This window comes from Sciurus carolinensis, chromosome 1 (assembly GCF_902686445.1).
Source record: "Sciurus carolinensis chromosome 1, mSciCar1.2, whole genome shotgun sequence".
NCBI lineage: Eukaryota > Metazoa > Chordata > Mammalia > Rodentia > Sciuridae > Sciurus > Sciurus carolinensis.
In genome coordinates this window covers 182,845,461-182,864,949 of record NC_062213.1, presented here as the reverse complement: position 1 = coordinate 182,864,949, position 19,489 = coordinate 182,845,461, and the positions used below count along the sequence as shown (strand labels likewise).

General features: G+C 34.4%; 1 protein-coding gene across 5 annotated transcripts in view; it reads left to right on the top strand.

Moving 5' to 3' along the window:
• Window positions 1–19,489, top strand: part of LOC124987301 (protein argonaute-3-like) — a 74,365-nt gene that overhangs the window by 49,183 nt on the left and 5,693 nt on the right. For 2 of the 5 annotated variants that reach the window (XM_047556516.1, XM_047556493.1), the window contains 2 exons: window positions 2,231–2,322; window positions 3,603–3,946. The exons of the other annotated variants lie outside the window; for them this stretch is intronic. In XM_047556516.1, coding sequence (XP_047412472.1) covers window positions 2,231–2,262 — 32 coding nt within the window. In that variant the 3' untranslated portion in view covers window positions 2,263–2,322; window positions 3,603–3,946. Of the gene's footprint in view, window positions 1–2,230; window positions 2,323–3,602; window positions 3,947–19,489 lie in introns of those variants that run through there. 5 annotated transcript variants of the gene reach the window in all.

Here is a 19,489-nt window from a genome sequence, read left to right as displayed (position 1 = left end):
TAAGCCGGGTGAGGCAGTTTATGCCTGTAATCCCAGCAGCTCAGGAAGCTGAGGCAGGAGGATCTCAAGTTCAAAGTCAGCCTCAGCAACTTTGCAAGGCCCTAAGTAACTTCATGAGATCCTGTCTCAAAATAAAAAATAGAAAGTACTAGGGATATAGCTCAGTGGTTAAGTGCCCCTGTGTTCAGTGCTTGGTACCAGAAGAAAAGGAATCTGTTCGTTTGTTTTTGAGACAGTGTCTTGCTGATTTGCCCAGGATGGTCTTGAACTCATGATCTTCCTGCCTTTGTCTCATAAGCAGTGGATTACAGGCACATGCCACCATGCTTGACTTTAGGGATTTGCTTTTTTTGTCTTGTTGCTAAAAGTATTTTTTCTACCTCTTTTATTAGATATTTTTTCTTAGTTGATCATTTGGGGTCAATCTCAACATGAGATTCTCTTTGAAAATATAGGTAGGTACAAATCATATCTATTTTAAAAAAATAAATATCAGTTTATTTTCACTTTAAAAATTTCCATCCAACATGTATACTTTACCAAGTGTTCATGGCAGTTTAGTTTTCATTTTTTAAAAAAAATTTTAGTTGTAGATGAACACAGTACCTTTATTTTATTTATTTATTTTTATGTCATGCTGAGAATTGAACCCAGTGCCTCAATATGTGCTAGGAAAGCACTCTACCACTGAGCTACACCCCCAACCCTAGTTTTCATTTTTGAGTTAAAAACAAATTTTCTTCCATTTCTTTGCTGAGTTCTCTTTCATCACCTCCTGTTGATAGACAGCCTCTTCTTTGAGTTCTTAAATGTCTTCTGTGAGATCTTTCTTCATAGCTGCATTATGAATTTTTGAACACATGTTAAAAAGTAGGGTTTAATTTTCATCTACTTTGTGATATTGTCTGTTGATTTTTTTTTTTTTTTTTTTTTTTTTTTTGTCAAAGATGTTACACTGCTTTTTTACAATTTTTACCTGGTATCTTTGTGTGGATACTTCATGGGGTTTTGTTGTTCATATTTGATCAAGATGCATTTTCTCACACTACCTTATTAAGAGGGATGATACAGGTGTGGCAAGAACATTAGTTGCATCTGAGGTGCAAGATAGTTTTCCAAGTTTTTCTGCTCAGTACTCCTGTCCCTCTTTTGTGCTGATGGATTTGTTCTTTTAAAATATAGCCATATCTTCTGGGCCTCTCAGGAACTTAAGTAATTTAATTAGTGTGAACTACTAACCTTGAGTTCCCACAAGTTCTTACAGCTTCTACTATCAAAGGATATGATTTCTGCCTTTTAAATTTCATGCTTCATATGTTAACAATTAGAATTTATGAAATTATATAGAAGTTTTTGTACAACTTTCCTATAAGTTTGAAACTATTTCAAAATAAAAAAAAAAAATACAAAAGAAAAAGACATGCCTCACTTTTAGAAGGATAGTTTTTTCTGAGACTGAAACTTTTCCCTCTACTTACTCACATGACACTTTCTATGCCTCGTTTCTCTACTTGCTTCTGAGATTCCCCTATCCAGTCTCAATTCTACATGTTGCAGTTCTGACTTAAGAGAGGATCCTTTTCTTCTGGGAGTGAAAATTTGTTGTTTCCCCACTAGACTCCTTTATACTTATTGTCATTCTCCCCTGCCCAGATGTGGCTTCTTGTATACTTACTAGTAGTCCCAGGTACTTTGGGCCACCTTTATTTGGTGTTTTCTGCTTTTTATTATCTTCTAGTTTTACTGAAGATACATGGGTTTGTTTTGTTTCCTTCTTTTTCTTAACTTTCTCTGTTGTTCTACACAGGTCTTAGGAGAAAGAGGGGAAAATTTGGAAATTGCTATTATGTTCCTACTGGAACATAAAGTCTAGCTTTGGAAATTATTAAGAATAATTTCTAAATAACCTATCAGTCAAAGAAATCACAAAGGAAATTTGAATTTCAAATTGAGTGATTAATAGTACATATCAGAACTGGCATAATTGGCTAAAGCAATGCTTAGAGAGAATTTAAAATTTTAAATGCCTGTTAAAAAAAAGAAAAGCATCAGTGACCTGAGCATTCATCTGAACAAGTTAGAAAAATAAAAAGAAAATTAAATACAAAGAGAATAGAAGGAAATAAGAGATAAAAACAGAAACCAATGGGGGGAAAACTTTTTTCCTTTAGGTAGGGAGACTTCAAAGATTCTTAAGAAGGATAGTGACATGATCATATTTGTTTTCCAGAAAGAGACCTCTGGCAGCAGTGTGGAGAATAGATAGAGGAGAAAAAACTAATCTGAGAAGCCAGTTAGGAGGCTTTTCAATCACTAGTTCAGGTAAGAGATGGTGATGGTCTGATGTGGGATGGAGAGGAAGGAGCATATTCCAAGGATTAAGCTCAAAACAAAAACAAAACAAATAGGTTTAAGAACCATGTCCAGAAAAAAAACTTTGGGTATAGTTACTGGTGCATGGAACTAATGAGAACAAAGATTAGAAGTTTTACTAGGTTTTTGAAGGAATTGCCTTTGCAAGTAGACTACAAACCTGGTATATTAATCAGGGTTCAACCAGAGAAGCAGAACCAGTAGTAGATACATAAAGATTTGGTTTATGTAGGTGTAGGGGCTAGTAAAGCCAGTCTGAAGTCGAAGGGCAGGCTAGAAATATTGGGCATAGTCTGAATCTGTTTTTTATAGGTGGTGTTTGTTCTCTGTCTTAGGGAAGCCTCAGTTCTTCTTTTAAGTCATTTCAACTAATTGAATCAGGCCCATCCACATTATCCAGAATAATCTCCCTTACTTAAAGTCAATTGATGATGGACTTCAATTACATCTACAAAGTAGTCTTCACATAACACTTAGTTTAGAATTTGAATAAATGGCAAATAGTAGCCTCGCCAAATGTGACATGTTAAGGGGAAAAAAAATTTTTTTAAAGCAACAATACTTGCCCTGAAAATTTCTGTGATTATTTAATCCTTGAAACAACCTTTGGGTGTAGTGACTGTGCTCTAACATAAACTGATTTCCAAAAAAGACATACTCTCCAACACACATTCAGATTAATAACTCTAAAGGTATAAATAGCGATGCTGTCCACTGAATATGGGAGGCATATCTGCTGGTGTTAGTTGGTAGTATATACCATATGTAGATAGGTTGTATGTTAACATGTTCATAGAGAAAGAAGTCTATAGAACATATGAATAGAGACATGTAGTATGTAGTTAGAAATTTAGGTCTGAAAATCAGTAGTGGTAGGAGCTAAAAGTAAGAACATTGTGACTCCTCTGTGTCTAAGTCCATATTTGAAACAGAAGTGTGAAAAGTCTCTAGGAATAGTGCCTAAATTAAAACAAGAAAGAGAAAGATGAAACCATGAGCAATACCAACATTTAAGGAGGGAAGTAGAACCAGTGAACAAGTAATGATTATTACAGAGTGTATGAGAGCCAAAAATAGTGCTAAGAAGCCAAGGGAGGAAATATGTTCAAAATATAGATGATTTAAAGTTAAACAATGAGAGCTTTTTCAGTAAAGTCAAGAGCAAGACAAGGATAGCATTACTATGATTTAGTTACTATCGTGTTTTCTAATTTCTGTTCTTCTTACAGGTTTCAGTCTACATGTTACTTCCTTGAGAAGCATTGTTTGACAGACACCCTTCTCCCCCCATCCAGCCATCCCCCAAGTCTGAGTTAGGTATTTCTCTTATGTATTCCCATAGCGCAGTGTACTTCCCCTATACTAGGATGTGTCACCCTGAATTGAAAGTGTTTATTGTTCTGTGTCTCCAGTTAGAATGAGAGCCCCTTAAAACTAAGCACTGTCCATGTTATTCCCCAGTGTAACTCTTGGTCATATTAGGCGAAAAAAAAAAAAAAAAAAGAAAAAGAAAGAAAAGAAAAGAAATAAATTCAACAAAGTGGAGGAAGATCTTTCCAATGAGCCTGAAAAGTCAGAAGTATTTGTAGAAGTAAGTGATGTCTTAGCTGTGATTTAACAATGTAATGAGACTAAGAATTTGAATTAAAAAGCAGGTGTTCAGGAATAAACCTTTTTTTTGAGAAGTCTCTAAACTCCAAAATTTTTTCAAAAGACATGAGAGAAAAAATCTAAATAAATGAAATATATTAGCCTATTAAGAAATCCTAAAATGTTAGTTTTCTCAAAATTAATATATAAATGCAATTTTAATTAAAATACCAATAGGGTAAGAGGTTTGGTTGAGTCAATATTAGCAGTGGCACACACCTATAATCCCAGCAGCTCTGGAGGATCATGAGTTCAAAGCTACCCTCAGCAATTTAGTGAGGCGCTAAGCAACTCACTGAGACCCTGTCTCTAACTAAAATCCAAAAGGGCTGGGGTTGTGGCTCAGTGGTTAAGTGCCCCTGAGTCTAATCCCCGGTACATCCCACCCCCCAAAAAAAGATTTACGAGAAAGAATAAATGACCAAGAATAGCCAGTACGATTTTAAAGAAAAACAAAGAGGAATTGCCATACTTGTTAGAAAATTGTAACAATATATCACAGTGATTTAAGTGTAGGAACAGGCATATTAATAAAGCAAAAAAGTGCCTAGAAGCAAGGCAGATGTAGGTGTTTGTAAAAACTTTGTAAATGGCTGAGGTGGCATTTCAAAACAGGGGGAAATAGCAAAATATTCATTAAATTGTATTTATGTAATTGTTAACAATTTTAAAAAGTAATTGGATTTATCTCACATTTTATACAAAATTTATTTCTAGGGATAGAAATCTTAAGTGTGAAAGAGAATAGTCCTAACTCTGAACAAAATACAAAGTGTAAAATATAAAGGAAAATACTGATAAACTTGACTATGTCCAAATTTAAAACTCTGTACTACAAATGACACCTTGAACAAAGTTAAAATACTTGAATATTTGTAGCTTATTTAATTGAGAGTTTTATAAAACATAAGGCAGATGAATAGAAAAATGGGTATTTCTCCAAAGAGGAAGCCTAGTTGGCAAGGTGATCCACAGTTGTAATTCCAGCAATTCTAGAGGGCGAGGCAGGAAGATCACAGGTTCAAGGCCAGCCTGGGCAATGTAGTGAGAGCCTGTCCTGAAATAAAAAGGGCTGGGTATGTAGCTTAGTGGGAGAGCACTTCTGGGTTCAATCCCCTATACTTGAGAAGAAACAGTAAAAGAGAAAACCCCAGTGGCCCATAAACACATGAAAAAAGATTCTCAAATTCATTAATAAACAGGAAATTACAAATGGAATCAATAAAATACCATTTCACACTCTTCAGATTTATAAAATTAAAAAGCCTTATAAAATACCAAATGTTAGTGATGATGAGGTAAAAGGAACACACACATTGTTGGAGAAGTGTGATTTGGTACAACTACTTGGGAGAACAAAGCACAAATGAAACTGTTTTTAAATCAAGAGATATCTTGTACGTGTGATTGACACATTACATGTAATAGCAGAAATTTGGAAACAGCCTAAATTCCTATCAATAGCAAAATGAATAAATAGTATATAAATTGTTACTGTGATATATTACGTAACAGCCAAGTGAGTGAACACATCTGTATGTATCAGTATAGATCAGCAAAACAGCATTGGGAGCTGGGATTGTGGCTCAGTGGTAGAGCAGTTGCCTAGCACACATGTGGCACTAGGTTCAATCCCCAGCACCACATAAAAAAACTAAATAAACAAAATAAAGGTATTGTGTCCACCTGCAACTAAAAATTTTAAAAAACAACATTGGAAGGGGAGGTAAATAGCAAAAGGATGTGTTATTTATTTAAATTTAAACCCACACAAAAGTATATGGTGGGTATATACAAATTGAGAAAAATTATAAAAACAGATGGGACAAACACATACCAACTTCAGGATTGTGGTTCCCTTTAGGAAGAAAAATAGAATAGTCTGCCTATGGTACAGAGAAGACACCCATAGGCTGCATGTTTCAAGAAAGATATGGATATGTTTATTTATGTGAATGAAGTGTAACTTGTGCCATTGTAAAGCAAAGAAAATCTTGATCTTTTTTTAAAAAAGATTATAATATCTTAATGAAATGAAAATAACACCTAAAAATTTTAATGGTTTTGTCCCCCCTTCCAACTTTATTGAGTTAGGATTGACAAAAATTTGTATGTTTAAGATATACATGATTTTTGATAATACATTTGCATTGTGAAATGATTACCACAATTCAGATCATTAACATAGCCATCATCTCACAAGTTACGTGTGTGTATGTGTGTGTGTGAGAGAGAGAACATTTGAAACCTTCTTTCAGTAAATTTCAGGTATATAACACCTTATTACCTATATTCACCATAGTACATTAGGTCTCTAGAACATATTTTTTAACGGAAAGTTTGGTCCCTTTGACCAACATTTCCCCATTTCTTTCTCTTCCCAGCCCATTAGAATGGTAACCATCTGAGATTAGAATGGTAGTTACCATCCTAGATTAAAGTGGTAACTACCATTCTCATCTCTTCTTTGACATTTTTAGATTCCATGTGTAAGTGGGATTATGCTGTATTTGTCTTTCTGTGTCTGGCTTATTTTACTTAACAAGTCCTCCAGGTTCATCCATGTTGTTATAAGTGATAGGACTTTATTATTTTCAAGGCTGAATAATACTTGCTTATACATGCACACATTTTCTTTATCTATTGACTATCAGTGGGCACTTAGGTTATTTCTTATCTTGGCCTTTGTGAGTAATGCTGCAGTGAACATGAGAGTACAAATATCTCTTCAGGATTGTGATTTTATTTCCTTTGGATACAAAACCAGAAGATCCATTCTGGTCTCATTGTTTGAGGAACATTCCCAAGAAAATGACGGATGGGAGCCAGGTGAAATTGGTGGTGGAGATAAACATGGACAATTACTCCTTAAGAAAGAAAACATTTCAGTTCTTTCTAATTGTATTATAGACTTGTCTTGAAAATAATTGTCTTAATAATGTTTAATATCTGTGTAGTTAAACTTTATTTAACTCATCTAAAATTTAAAAATTTTTCTCACTTTTCAGTGTCTCTGAAGTTGGGAGATATCTTATAATTAAAGATTTAATCAGAGTTTAATTGTTGGGTTTCTTTTTATTTATTTAATTTTTAAGAAAAATTTTGGTACCTGGGACTGAACCCAGGGGTCCTTACCCATTGACCCACATCCCCAACCTTTTTTAGTTTTTGTGACAGGGTCTTGACAAAATTGCTTAGGACCTCGCTAAGTTGCTGAGTCTGGCCTTGAACTTTTGATCTTTCTACCTCAGCCTCCCAAGCCACTGGGATTACAGGTATGCACCACCTTATCTGGCCATCAGGTTTCTTTTAGAAGATACATAGTAGCATCAGTGACACCTTAGATTTTAATGAAATGGAGAATGTTTCTTTATTTTAGTCTTCTTTGCAATTTGAATTTTATTATTATAATTCATACATCACAGAGTATCACAGTAAATCTGATGTTTGTTAGTTGTATATCACTTAAGAGGGGGGTTTTTGTTTCATTTTTGAAATTTTCATTTTTGGATTCATTTTGAACACAGGGTCTTGCATATGCTAAGGACAAATACTACCTCTCTTTGCCCCCACGACCCCCTCTCTTAAGATGTTTTTATTGGGGGCTGGAGTTGTGACTCAGTAATAGAACGCTTGCCTGGTGTGTGTGAGGCCCTAGGTTCGATACTCAGCACCACATACAAATAAGTGAAATGAAAAAGATCCATTGACAGCTTAAAAAATAAAAAGATTTTTTTATTTACCACTTACTGTGTGCCAGATAGAATCCTAAGCATTTTACATTATTACCTCATATAAACTCCACCACAGAACCAGGCAAGGTGGAACACTCCTGTAGACCCAGCCATTTGTAAAGCTGAGGTGGGAGGATCATTCAAATCCATAAGCTTAAGACCGGCCTGGGCAACACAACAAGACTCCCTCTCAAAAGAACAAAACAAAACAAAAAACTTCACCACAGTTCTATGAGTTGATTGGTACTCCAGCCGAAGTTTAGAAACAGTCGTTTATTTGCCCAAGAACACGTGTTCTTTATTTAAATGGTAGAGATCAACTCTTCTGTCTCCAAAGTTTATACCTTTAACAGTCACAAGTTTTATAGTTCATCCCTCAAGAAGCAAGGTTCTTGGCAGGCAAATCTCTCTTTAAATTTCAATTAAAAAAAAAAAAAAAAAAAAACAGTTATTTTTGAACTGGAGTGTAGCTTAGTGATAGAGTGCTTCCTAGCATGCACAAATCCCTGGGTTTGATCCACAGCACCACACACACACCAAAAAAAAATTTTTTATTTGCCGTCTTATTATTTTCAATAAAAAGTAGCTTGCTATAAAGCATTCAAGGTAAAAAGTAGTCAGACTATATAAATGTAGAATTTAATCATAATTTATTTTTGCTTACAAGTTAGAAGTTTACTGAAATACTTTTTTAGCATGGAAAACAGATTTATGGTAATCACAATATTAGTGTTGCTTCTTTCATTTATTTGTCTTGAGTTCAAGTTTAAGTTTGCTGGGCATGGTGGTGTGCACCTTTAACCCCAGTTAATTGGGAAGTTGAGGTATAAGGATTCCAAATTTGAGGTCAGCCTCTGTCTCAAATTTTAAAAATAAATACATAAAGGGGGTTGGGAATATAGCCCAATGGTAGAGCACACCTGGTTTCAGTCCCTACCACCACCACCACCACCACCACCACCACACACACACACACACACACACACACACACACACACACGATTGTGAAGATTAAGAAAGAATTTTATAATACTCAAATTAGTCTTTTCAGAAGTAAATTGAAACAGTATTTCTTTAGGGTATAATGCAGATTATCAGCTGATTCAAGTAACAAACCAGGAACTTCAACATGAGGTCAAACAAGGCCAACTAAAGAGATCTGGGTCAGATTTGACCAGGCAGTCTATTCTCATGTAGCAGGAATCCTAGTGGTGGCCTTCATCAGATTTTTTTTTTTTTCTTTTTTCCTAATACAGCCTTGATTCAGATCTGTTTCTTGATTCATACTGTTTCGGTCTGGTTGACTGTGCCATTCATATTTGGTGCACTATCCCCTTTAGATCATACTTTTCATTATCTTGGAAATCTTTGGGTGAATTCTTTTTGTGTTGCTCCTATATTAATCTCACATCCTTTCCTTCCTCTTCCCATGAACTCCAGGAGCTTCATGAAAAAGTACATTTGGGACAAAATTTTTTGACACATTAAAAACTGTACTTTATCATCAAACCTAATTGATAGTTACTTAGGAGACTGAGACAGGAGGATTGCTTGAGCCAGGAGTTTGAGGCCAACTTGTGCAACATAGCAAACCCCACCTCAAAAATAAAAGTTAGCTGAGTTTCTTTGTTAGAATTAGTTTTTCTTTAGAAATTTGAAAGCATTGCTCCATTTAAAAAAAAAAAAATTTGTTCTTTTGTTTTTACTTTTAATCTTTTTGTAGTACTGGAGATTACTTGAACCCAGGTCTTTAACATTATATCCCCAGCCTGCTCCATTTTTAAAATAACTATAATGAAGTTTAATTTACATACTGTAGAATTTACCCATTTTAAGTGTGTATCTATTCCCTTTTACCTCCTAAATTTTCCTTTACTTTCTAGAAAATTTCCTCAACTTTATCTTCCAGTTCTTTTTTTCTTCTTCTTCCAGTTCTTTTATTTACTTTTTGATTTTTTATTGTAATTTTTATTTCTAACTGTTCATTTTATATTTCCTAAATAATATATATTTAATATCATGCAGTTCTTGTTTCACAAGATGCAATATCCTTTCTTAGTTTTCTGAACATAATAGCTTATTTTGGATTTTTTCTCCTATGTACCCAAATTCCTTTTTGTTTTGTGCTGTCTTTCATTTTGGGGGATTTTCCCAAGTGTCTAGTATCCTTGATTATCTACTCATGATTCGATGGGAGTCCAAAACACTAACCGGAAACTCTGAATACAGGGAACAGGCTTGTGACTGAGCTTCATCATGAGATGATTTCAGTGGATTGAGGTTGGAGAATCTTTAGGCTTCTTCTCTTGGCTGGTCAAGTTGCCCAAAGATGAGTCTTCCAAGACTCCTGTCTGAAGGGTAACAGTCTGGTGACCTACATTCTGGAAGCCAAGTTGGGGTTCTAGCTGGGGGAATTCCTGCATTCAGCATTTAATGTTAAAGTCATTTAATTCTTTGTTTATAGTACAGTCCTATGCCTTCAACTGTTCCTGGCATCTTCATCCTTAAAGTCTTTGTTTTGCCTTTTTCAGAGAATAAACCTCTAGGCAGATGAAAGAGGAAGAAGGGGCAGCTCTTCAGAGATGTGGATCTAGATAGGGGATCTAGAACTTCACCTTCGCAAACTGCTTTTCCTCTTTATTTTTCTGTACCATCCACATCCTTTTATCACCAGTTTCAGAGGTACCTTGTACAGCCACTTCTGCATTTTGAGGACTTGGTAGTGTAAATGCAGTTGGTTTTTACCTTTACCAAAACAGCTGGCTTTGATTTCATTTTCTTGGGTCTACTATATCAGTTACAACTTGCCTACTCACTTTTTCATCTTCCAAAATGTTGATGTAGTTTCTCTTTGTTCCTCTCTCCTTCTAGATTTTTGTCTTTTTTCTTTTTTCCCTTACCATATTTATAGTGGAGTTTTAGAAAAGAATGAAACAAGGTGCTCCTGCCATCTTAATCAAGGTTCTGTGTTTAAGGACAGAGACTTGGATTCATCTCTGAAGTTCCAAACCATAAAAGAGAGACTTAATAAATATTTGAATAGATGATTAAGTCCTACTTTGCATCTGTATTATCAATCAGTGCTTTTCAAATTATCATAAAACTTATAGACAACAATAAACATTATCTTATGTAGTTTCTATCAGGAATTAAGGGATGGCTTAACTGGTTGGTTCAGTTCAGGGACTCTCATGAGGCTGCAGTCAATCTTAAGACTTTACTGAAACTGGGGAATCCAGTTCAGGATGACTCACTTAATGATGACTTATTTCTGAAAACATGAGTTCCTTGCCGTGTGAACCTCTCCTTAAGTTGCATAAGTGTTCTCACAGCATTGTGACTGGCTTATTCCAGGGTGAGTAATCCATGAGAGAACAAGACAGAAGCTCTAAAACATTAAGACCTAGCATGGAAAGTTACATCGTCATTTCCATAACATCCTATTGGTTACACAGATCAGTTATATTCAGTGTAGGAAGAAACTACACAAAGCTTTGAATCCCATGAATCAGAACTCACTGGGGACCATCTTGGAGACAGGCTATTACAGTTTCCTTAAGCTAGAAAAATAAGAGCAAATTAAACCCAAAGTAAGTAGAAGGTAAAATATAATAAAGATGGGAGCAAAAATTAATTAAATAGAAAATTAAGGAAGCCAACTCTTGGTTTTTTAAATTTTTTAATAAAATTAGTGGGGCACAGTGCTGTACGCCTGTGATCCCAGACAAATTTAAGGCCAACTTGGACAACTTAGCAAGACCTTGTCACAAAATTTTACAAGGATGGCAGAGGGGGAAGGGAGATGTTAGGGATGTAACTTAGTGGTAGAATACCCAGGATTCAGTCCCTTGAACCAGGGGGGAAAACTGATAAAATAAACTTATCACAAGACTAATCAAGAAAAATAGGAAAAACATTACCAGTATCAGGAATGAAAAGTACTACTAAAGAGCTTTTAGAATTTAATATTGTCTTAAAAGGGAATGTTATGGGCCTGGGGCTGTGACTCAGCTGTGGAGCCCTTGCCTCACATGCATGAGGCACTGGGTTCACTCCTTAGCACCACATAAAAATAAATAAAGGTATTGTGTCCATCTACAACTAAAAAAAATATTTTTTTTAAAAAGAGAATGTTATGAATAACTTTATGCCAATTTGGTAACTTAATTGAATCAAATTCCTCAGTAGACACAACTTTACCAAAATTGGAATACCCTGTATCAAATAAATTGAATTTATAATCACTTCTCACAAGGAAAACACCATCATAAATGATTTCACTGATGAATTTTACCTAACACTTAAGGAAAAAAATCCTAGTTTTTCTTGCATTCTTCAGAAAACAGAAGAGGAAAAAAGACTTTCTAACTAAATTTTTATTATACCTAATACACCTGACAAAGACAACAGAATCCTCTCAGAAGCCAGAAAAATCATCAAAATATTTTAACATTCTCATGCTAAAAATTTACTACAAACTACAATAATAGAAAACTTATAAAAGCATTTAGAAAAAGATATAGGGATCATCATACATGTATGATGAAAATATCAAACACTTGCCCTAAAATCAAAAACAAAGCAAGTGTGCTTAGGTCCTAGCCAGTACCACATCCCCATCCCTATTTTGTATTTTATTTAGAGACATGGTCTTAACACCTCACCATTGTTGAGGCTAGCTTTGAACTTGAGATCCTCCTGCCTCAGCCTTCTGAGCCGCTGGAATTACAGGCATATGCCACCACACTAGTTGTATTATAAAACAACAACAATGAATACTAGCAATATATCAGTATTCAACAATTAGAAAAATGAAAAAATTTACCATATGTAACATCAAAAGAACATGCAATATACTGGAATAAATTTAAAGAAAGATGTAGCAGGCCCCTACACTGAAAGCTGCAATGGATTATTAAGAAAGTTAAAAAGGTGACTGGGTGCTGTGGCACACACCTGTAATCTCAGCAGCTTGGGAGGCCAAAATGGGAGGACCATTCAAAGTCAGCCTTCACAAAAAAAAAAAAAAAAAAAAAAAACAAAGTCAGCCTTCACAACTTAATGAGACCCTGAGCAACTCAGTGAGACCCTATCTCTAAATAAAATATAAAAAAGGGCTAGGGAGGTGGCTCAGTGGTTAAGTATCTCTGGGTTCAACCCCCAGTACCAAAAAACAAACAGTTAAAAAGGCATAAATAAAAGGGTTATATCATTTTCTCATACCAGAAGCCTCTAATTTTTAAGATACCCATTCTTCAAGAAACAAAATCAGAGAATTTATGCTACATGGTTTGAAGACATGCTATATATAGCTGTAGAAAGTGAAACTGTGATATTTGGGCAAAGACACATAAGTTATAAAAGAGCTACAGGAATGGACCCACTGAGGATTGATTAATTTTGCCAAACAGCCAATGTAATTCAATGGGAGAAAGGATAATCTTTTCAGTAAATAATATAGAAATAACTGAATATTTGTATACTAAAAAAATTAATTCTTTATAATATAAAATTTAATTCAAATTATATTCCAGACCAAAACAAGAGACTAATACTGAGAAATATCTAAGAAAAAAACGGGAATAATATTCACAACCCTGAAGTAAGCAAAGATTTCTTAATAAATGGGAAACCATCTAAGTTAAACTACTGTTAAGAACACTTGGAAAACATATCTGAGCAAAAACCTTGTATCTGAAATGTCTGAAAAACTTTAAAGACAACAGATCAAAATGTAGTCAAAAGCATATACTTGGGACTGGGACTATACAGGGCAGTATTATAGTGTCTGCAAGCACTATAAGAAGATATGTGGGGGGTTGGGGTTGTGGCTCAGTTGTAGAGCACTTACCTGGCATGTGTGAGGCACTGGGTTCGATTGTTGCTACCTATATAAATAAATAAAATAAAGGTCCACTGGCAACTAAAAATAAAATATTTATTTATTTATATATACCCCCCAAATTTATAAAACATCAATGGATACATTGTTTAATATATTTATGCACACATTTAAAAAAAAAAAAAAGATATGTGGGACTGGGATTGTGGTCCAGTGGCAAAACACTTGCCTAGCACATGTGAGGCACTGGGTTCTATACTTAGCACCACATAAAAATAAACAAATAAAATAAAGGCATACTGTCCATCTACGACTACAAAAAAAATTTTTTTTTTTAAAGATATGAGGGGCTGGGTTTGTAACTCAGTGGTAGAATGCTTGCCTAGCACGTGTGAAGCACTGGGTTTGAACCTCAGCACCACATTTAAAAAATTAAATAAAGGTGTCCATCTACAACTAGAAAATATTTTAGAAAAAGATGTGAAATAAATCCTTGAAAAGATTCTAATTATCATTGGTTATGCAGGATATGCAAGTAAGCACAACAATATACTTCATAACCTATAAACTCAAAACAATTGATGTATAAATTCAGTATAATCAAAATCCCATCCAATTTTTTAAATATACATTGACAGTTGACTAAATTTAAAAGACTGACAGTACCAAGTGATAACAGATGTGGAACATCTACTAATAGGAATATAAAATAATACAACTGCTTTAAAAAATAGTTTGGCAGTTTTTTAAAGTTAAAGGTTCTCAGGATGGGTGCAGTGGTGCATACCTGTAATCCCAGCAAATCAAGATGCTGACGCAGGAGATCACGGATTGAAAGCCAGCCTCTGCAACTTGGACCCTATCTCATGATCTAAGAGTTACGGATATAACTCAGTGGTAGAACACTCCTATGTTCAATCCCCAGCACTGCGAAAAAAAATAAAAATTAAAGCCAGGCATGGTGGCACATGCCTGTAAACCCAGTGACTTGGGAGGCTGAGAGGAGGATTGCAAGTTTGAAGCCAGCCTTAGAACTTAGATCCTAAGCAATCTAGAGAGAGACCCTGTCTCAAAACAAAAAGCACTGGAGATATGGCTTAGTGGTAAAATGCCCCTGAATTACATCCCTTGTACAAAAATAAGTAAAGTTAAATGCCTGAAGTCCTGAGCTCCATCCTCAGCACCTAAAAAAAAAAGGGTAAATGTTCTCTTGCCATATGGCCTGCCAATTGTAATTCTACATCTTTGCGCAAGAAAAGCAAAAATATATGCCTGTGCAAAGATTTGTTCATTTATTCATGTATGTTTGTATGTTGATAATAACTTGAAACTGGAAACAACCCAAATGGCCAATAAGAAGTGAATGACGAAAGAGATTGTGATCTGTTTGTTCTAATGAAGTACTATCTAGTGATTAAAAAGAACAATTTAATTCATAAAACAGTGGGAATCAGTCTCAAAGAAGATGTACAAGAGGACTGAGCTGTAGCTCAATGGCGGAGTGCTTGCCTCACGTATGTGAGGCACTAGGTTTGATCCTCAGGACCACATTAAAAAAATAAATGTATAAAAAATATATTAAAAAGAAGATGTACAAGAGAAGCTAAATGCAAAATAGCCTGTACAGTATAATTCCATTTATATAGAATTCTTATTTTTAAATTTATCTATTTATATGTGGTGCTGAGAATTGAACCCAGTGCCTCACACTGCCAGGCAAGTGCTCTAACAGAACCACAATCCCAGTCCCCATTTATATGAAATTCTGAACCAGTTGATTATGAAAGAAATCAAATGAGTTGTTACTTGGGGGAGATAGGAAGGACCTTTTTACAAAGGGTGATAGAAATGTTCTTTCTTAATTAGAGAGGGGGTAATAACATAGATGTATATATTTATCAAAATCATTGAATTTGCACTTTGAAGTTTGTTGTATGTAAGATATATTTCAAAACATAATTTTTTTTCAAAAATGAGAGATCACTGCACACCCATCATAATGGCTGAAAGTCAAGTCTGACAGTGCTAACAGCTGATGAGAACTTGGCACAGCAGTGACTCTTACACACTATGACAGGGTCAATTGTTAACACCACTGTGAAAATTTGGCATTGTCTAAAAAATTTAGACATGCATCCCTCATGACCCAGCAGTTCCACTCACAGATATAGCCTATAGTAGAGGAATTTGTGTATGACATACAAAGATGTTCTGTCACTATTCATACATTATTCATAGTAGCCAAAGAAAGATACCAACAGGAATGTCTACCAGCAGAGTGGATAAACTGTATATTTCTTCAACAGAGTATGCACCAATGAAAATGAAAAAACTAGTTACATTGATTTAATATGGCAAACTTAGAAACAATCTTAAGTGAAAGTCTCAAAAGGTCATATACATTATGTTTTCCATAAAATTCAAACCAAGGAAAACTAATATGATATTTATGGATATGTATGTATTTGGGAAGTCATTACTGTAGAAGACAGAATTTCGATTACCTTTAGAGGAGAGAAATGTTTCTGGGATACTGGTTACAGCATGCCTTTACTTTATTTGTTTATTTCTATGTGGTGCTAAGGATTGAACCCAGTGCCTCTCACATGCTAGGCAAGTACTCTGCCACTGAACTACAGCCCCTGGTAATAGTTCTTAATCTAATGGTCACTACACAGATACTCACTTTATAATAATTTGCTAAGTGACACATTACATGTTAGACCCTTAGGTAAGTAGGTGGTATTAACATTTAAAAATTAGAGCAATTCTTTAACCTATCAATGAATAAAAAATTCTGAGCATTCCATGTATTTTACTAGATGATATAGGAAATATAGAGATTTCTTTATTATGGCCTCCGAATATTAAATACTTACTAATTATTACCATGAAAATCATCGTGTAATAAGTGATTTAATTTCTGTTCTTATACCTTTGGACGCAAGGAAGTAAACTTAAAATCGGGGCAAATAATAACCATAGTATCTTCCTGTTCAACTACCTCCCAGCAATATGTATCCATATCAAGTTATTCTATTTTGTGGGACCCAACTTTATGTACTATACTTTTTTTTTGGTGGGTACTGGGGATCGAACTCAGGGGCACTCAACCACTGAACTACATCCCAATTCTATTTTGTATTTTATTTAGAGACAGGGTTCTCTCACCTGGTGTTGCTGGAATTAAGATATCAGGAGGGGCTGGGGTTTGTAGCTCAGTGGTAGAGCACTTGCCTAGCACGTGTGAGGTACTATATTCGATCCTCAGCACCACATAAAAATAAAGGTATTGTGTCCATCTACAACTAAAAAAAATATCGGGAGACCATTGAACCCATGACTTGTTCTTCAAAAATGAGAAGAGGGACTGGGGTTGTGGCTCCGTATAGAGTGCTTGCCTAGCACATGTGAGGCACTGGGTTTGATCCTTAGCACCACATAAAAATAAATAAATAAAGCTATTGTATTCATCTACAACTAAGAAAAATATTTTTAAAAAATGAGAAAAGGGCCAGCACAGTGGCACACACCTATAATCCCAGCTATTTCGGAGGCTGAGGTTGCAGATCACAAGTTCAGGACAGCCTGGGGAACTTTTTTTTTTTTTAAAGCAGCCCTATAAACTGCTTTCTGGCACAAGTAGGTACCTTGCATTGGTTCTTCCCAATGCTCTGAGAAATAGGGGGTTTTCCTTTTTTTTTTTTTTTTTTTTTCCTTTCCTCTAACAGATGAATAAAGACTAGTAAGTATTGAGCTAGGATTAAAATCTAAGTCTTTTTGATTTCCAAATCTATCCTTCTTTCATTATTCTAACACTGCTACCCATGGAAAGAAGAAACCTAGTTAAAAAAATGAACAAAGTCTAGGCATATAGTTGAGTGTATGTGTAAAGCATGTACTTAGTATGTGTGAGGCTATAGGTTTAATCCCCAGCACCAAAAATGAATGAATAAATAAATATTAAGAATGAACAAACATGCAATCGTTGATAAATAAAAAAAAAACAGATTTCCAACAGAACAAAATTTTAGTGATTATTTATGAATAAATTCAATAAAAGATATATGAATTTTAGGTTATAAAACCTTAATAAAATGAAAATGTCCTTAATAAATTTGGAGATACTCCATTTCATGCATTAAAAAACTATTAAAGTGGTATTCTGGATATCTAGTCTTATGTTGGTGAATTTTCTTTCCCTTGTTTGTTTATCGCTATACTGGCAATTAATAAAGTCTCATTTCTTGGGACACTGGAGTTGTGGCTCAATGGTAGAGCACTTGCCTGGCATGTGTTAGGCACTGGGTTCGATTCTCAGCACCACATATAAATAAATGAATAAAGTAAAGGTCTATCAACATCTAAAAAAAAAAGTTAAAAAATAATGATGTCTCATTTTTCCCCAACGCTTCTCAATATTTGTACTTTATTTCTCACTTTTATTTATCTAAATTTTAGTGCCTTTTCATTCTTCAATTGGCTTTTCAACTTATATTACCAGCCCTTGAAATTTTTTATCAATCTTGATTGGTATGAAATCAGTCTTGGTAATTTGCTTGACACTTTTTACTCACTTTGATAACTTGTTGTTGTTCTTATCTGTATTTCCTTAATTGCAAATCAGATAATTAGTAAAATTGTATGGTTTTTGCTATTTAGATTTTCCCTTCTATGAAATGTCTGCTAATATACTTGCCACTTTTATCCTTTACCTTGAGTTGTAAGAACTCTTTACATGTTTCTGGATTGTAATTATTTTTTTATACATATTGTACATATTCTCTACTAACCTATAACTTGTTTTTTCTAAGTTTTGCTTATTGGTGTCTTCTTTCTTACAGTTTTCATGGTTTGTCATTTAGGGTTTTTTTTTTGTTTGTTTGAGATTTGTTTGTTGGTTTTTTGGGTTTTTTTTTGGTACTAAGGAATGAATCAAGGGATCCTATACCTCTGAGCTACATTCCTAGCCCTTTTATTTATTTTGAAAAGGATCTCACTAAATGCCCAGACAGCTCTTGAACTTAAAATCCTTCTGCCTCAGCCTCTAAGTTGCTAGGATTACATGTACACACCAACATACCTAGCTTATTTTTTAATTTGTTTAAGAATTCTTCCTTACCTCCAAGATTATAAGATATTTTACATTTCCAACAAATATTTGTTTTCCTCTTCATATTTAGTTCTTCTTTGAATGTAAGTGTTGGTTTTGCATATAGTATGAGTTAGGCTTTTAATCCGTTCTGTTGGTCTACATGTCTTCCTCGCAGTTTCTTGATTGGAAGAATTATAACAAATCTTGATGAACAAATCTTATTAATTATCTTGCTATTCTGAATCATTGCTTTATGTTAATGATAGATAGCATCAGTTTCCTAATTTCCAGGGGGAGGAAAGTATTGCGTCCTGTTGGATATGTTCATTCCTGTTAGAATTAAATCCTATGAATTTGCCCATCAGTTGGAGGAAAATTTACATGACTAGACTATATGCTCTATTATTACATCATCTGTAAATCTTCCCAAAATAAGATACTTACTACTTCTATAGGTCTTACATATCTTTTGTTTAGACTTTATTCCAAAACACCTTAAATTTTTTGTTGTGATTGTAAGTAGTATCTTTTTAAAACTGCATGTTAAATGGTTTGCTAGGTTATATAAATATAATTTAATTTTGTATGTTAATCTTAGGTCTAGCATCATTTCTGAACTATTAGTTATTCTGTAATTTATCTCTAGATTGTGTCTTTTCCATATAGGCAGTCATATCATGACATGCAATGGTTTTGTTTTCCCTTTTTCCAAAACCTTTTGGACCTTTTATTTCTCTTAATTTGCTTTACTGTGCTAGCTAGGACTTTCTATTAAGTAAAGTTGAATTTACCATA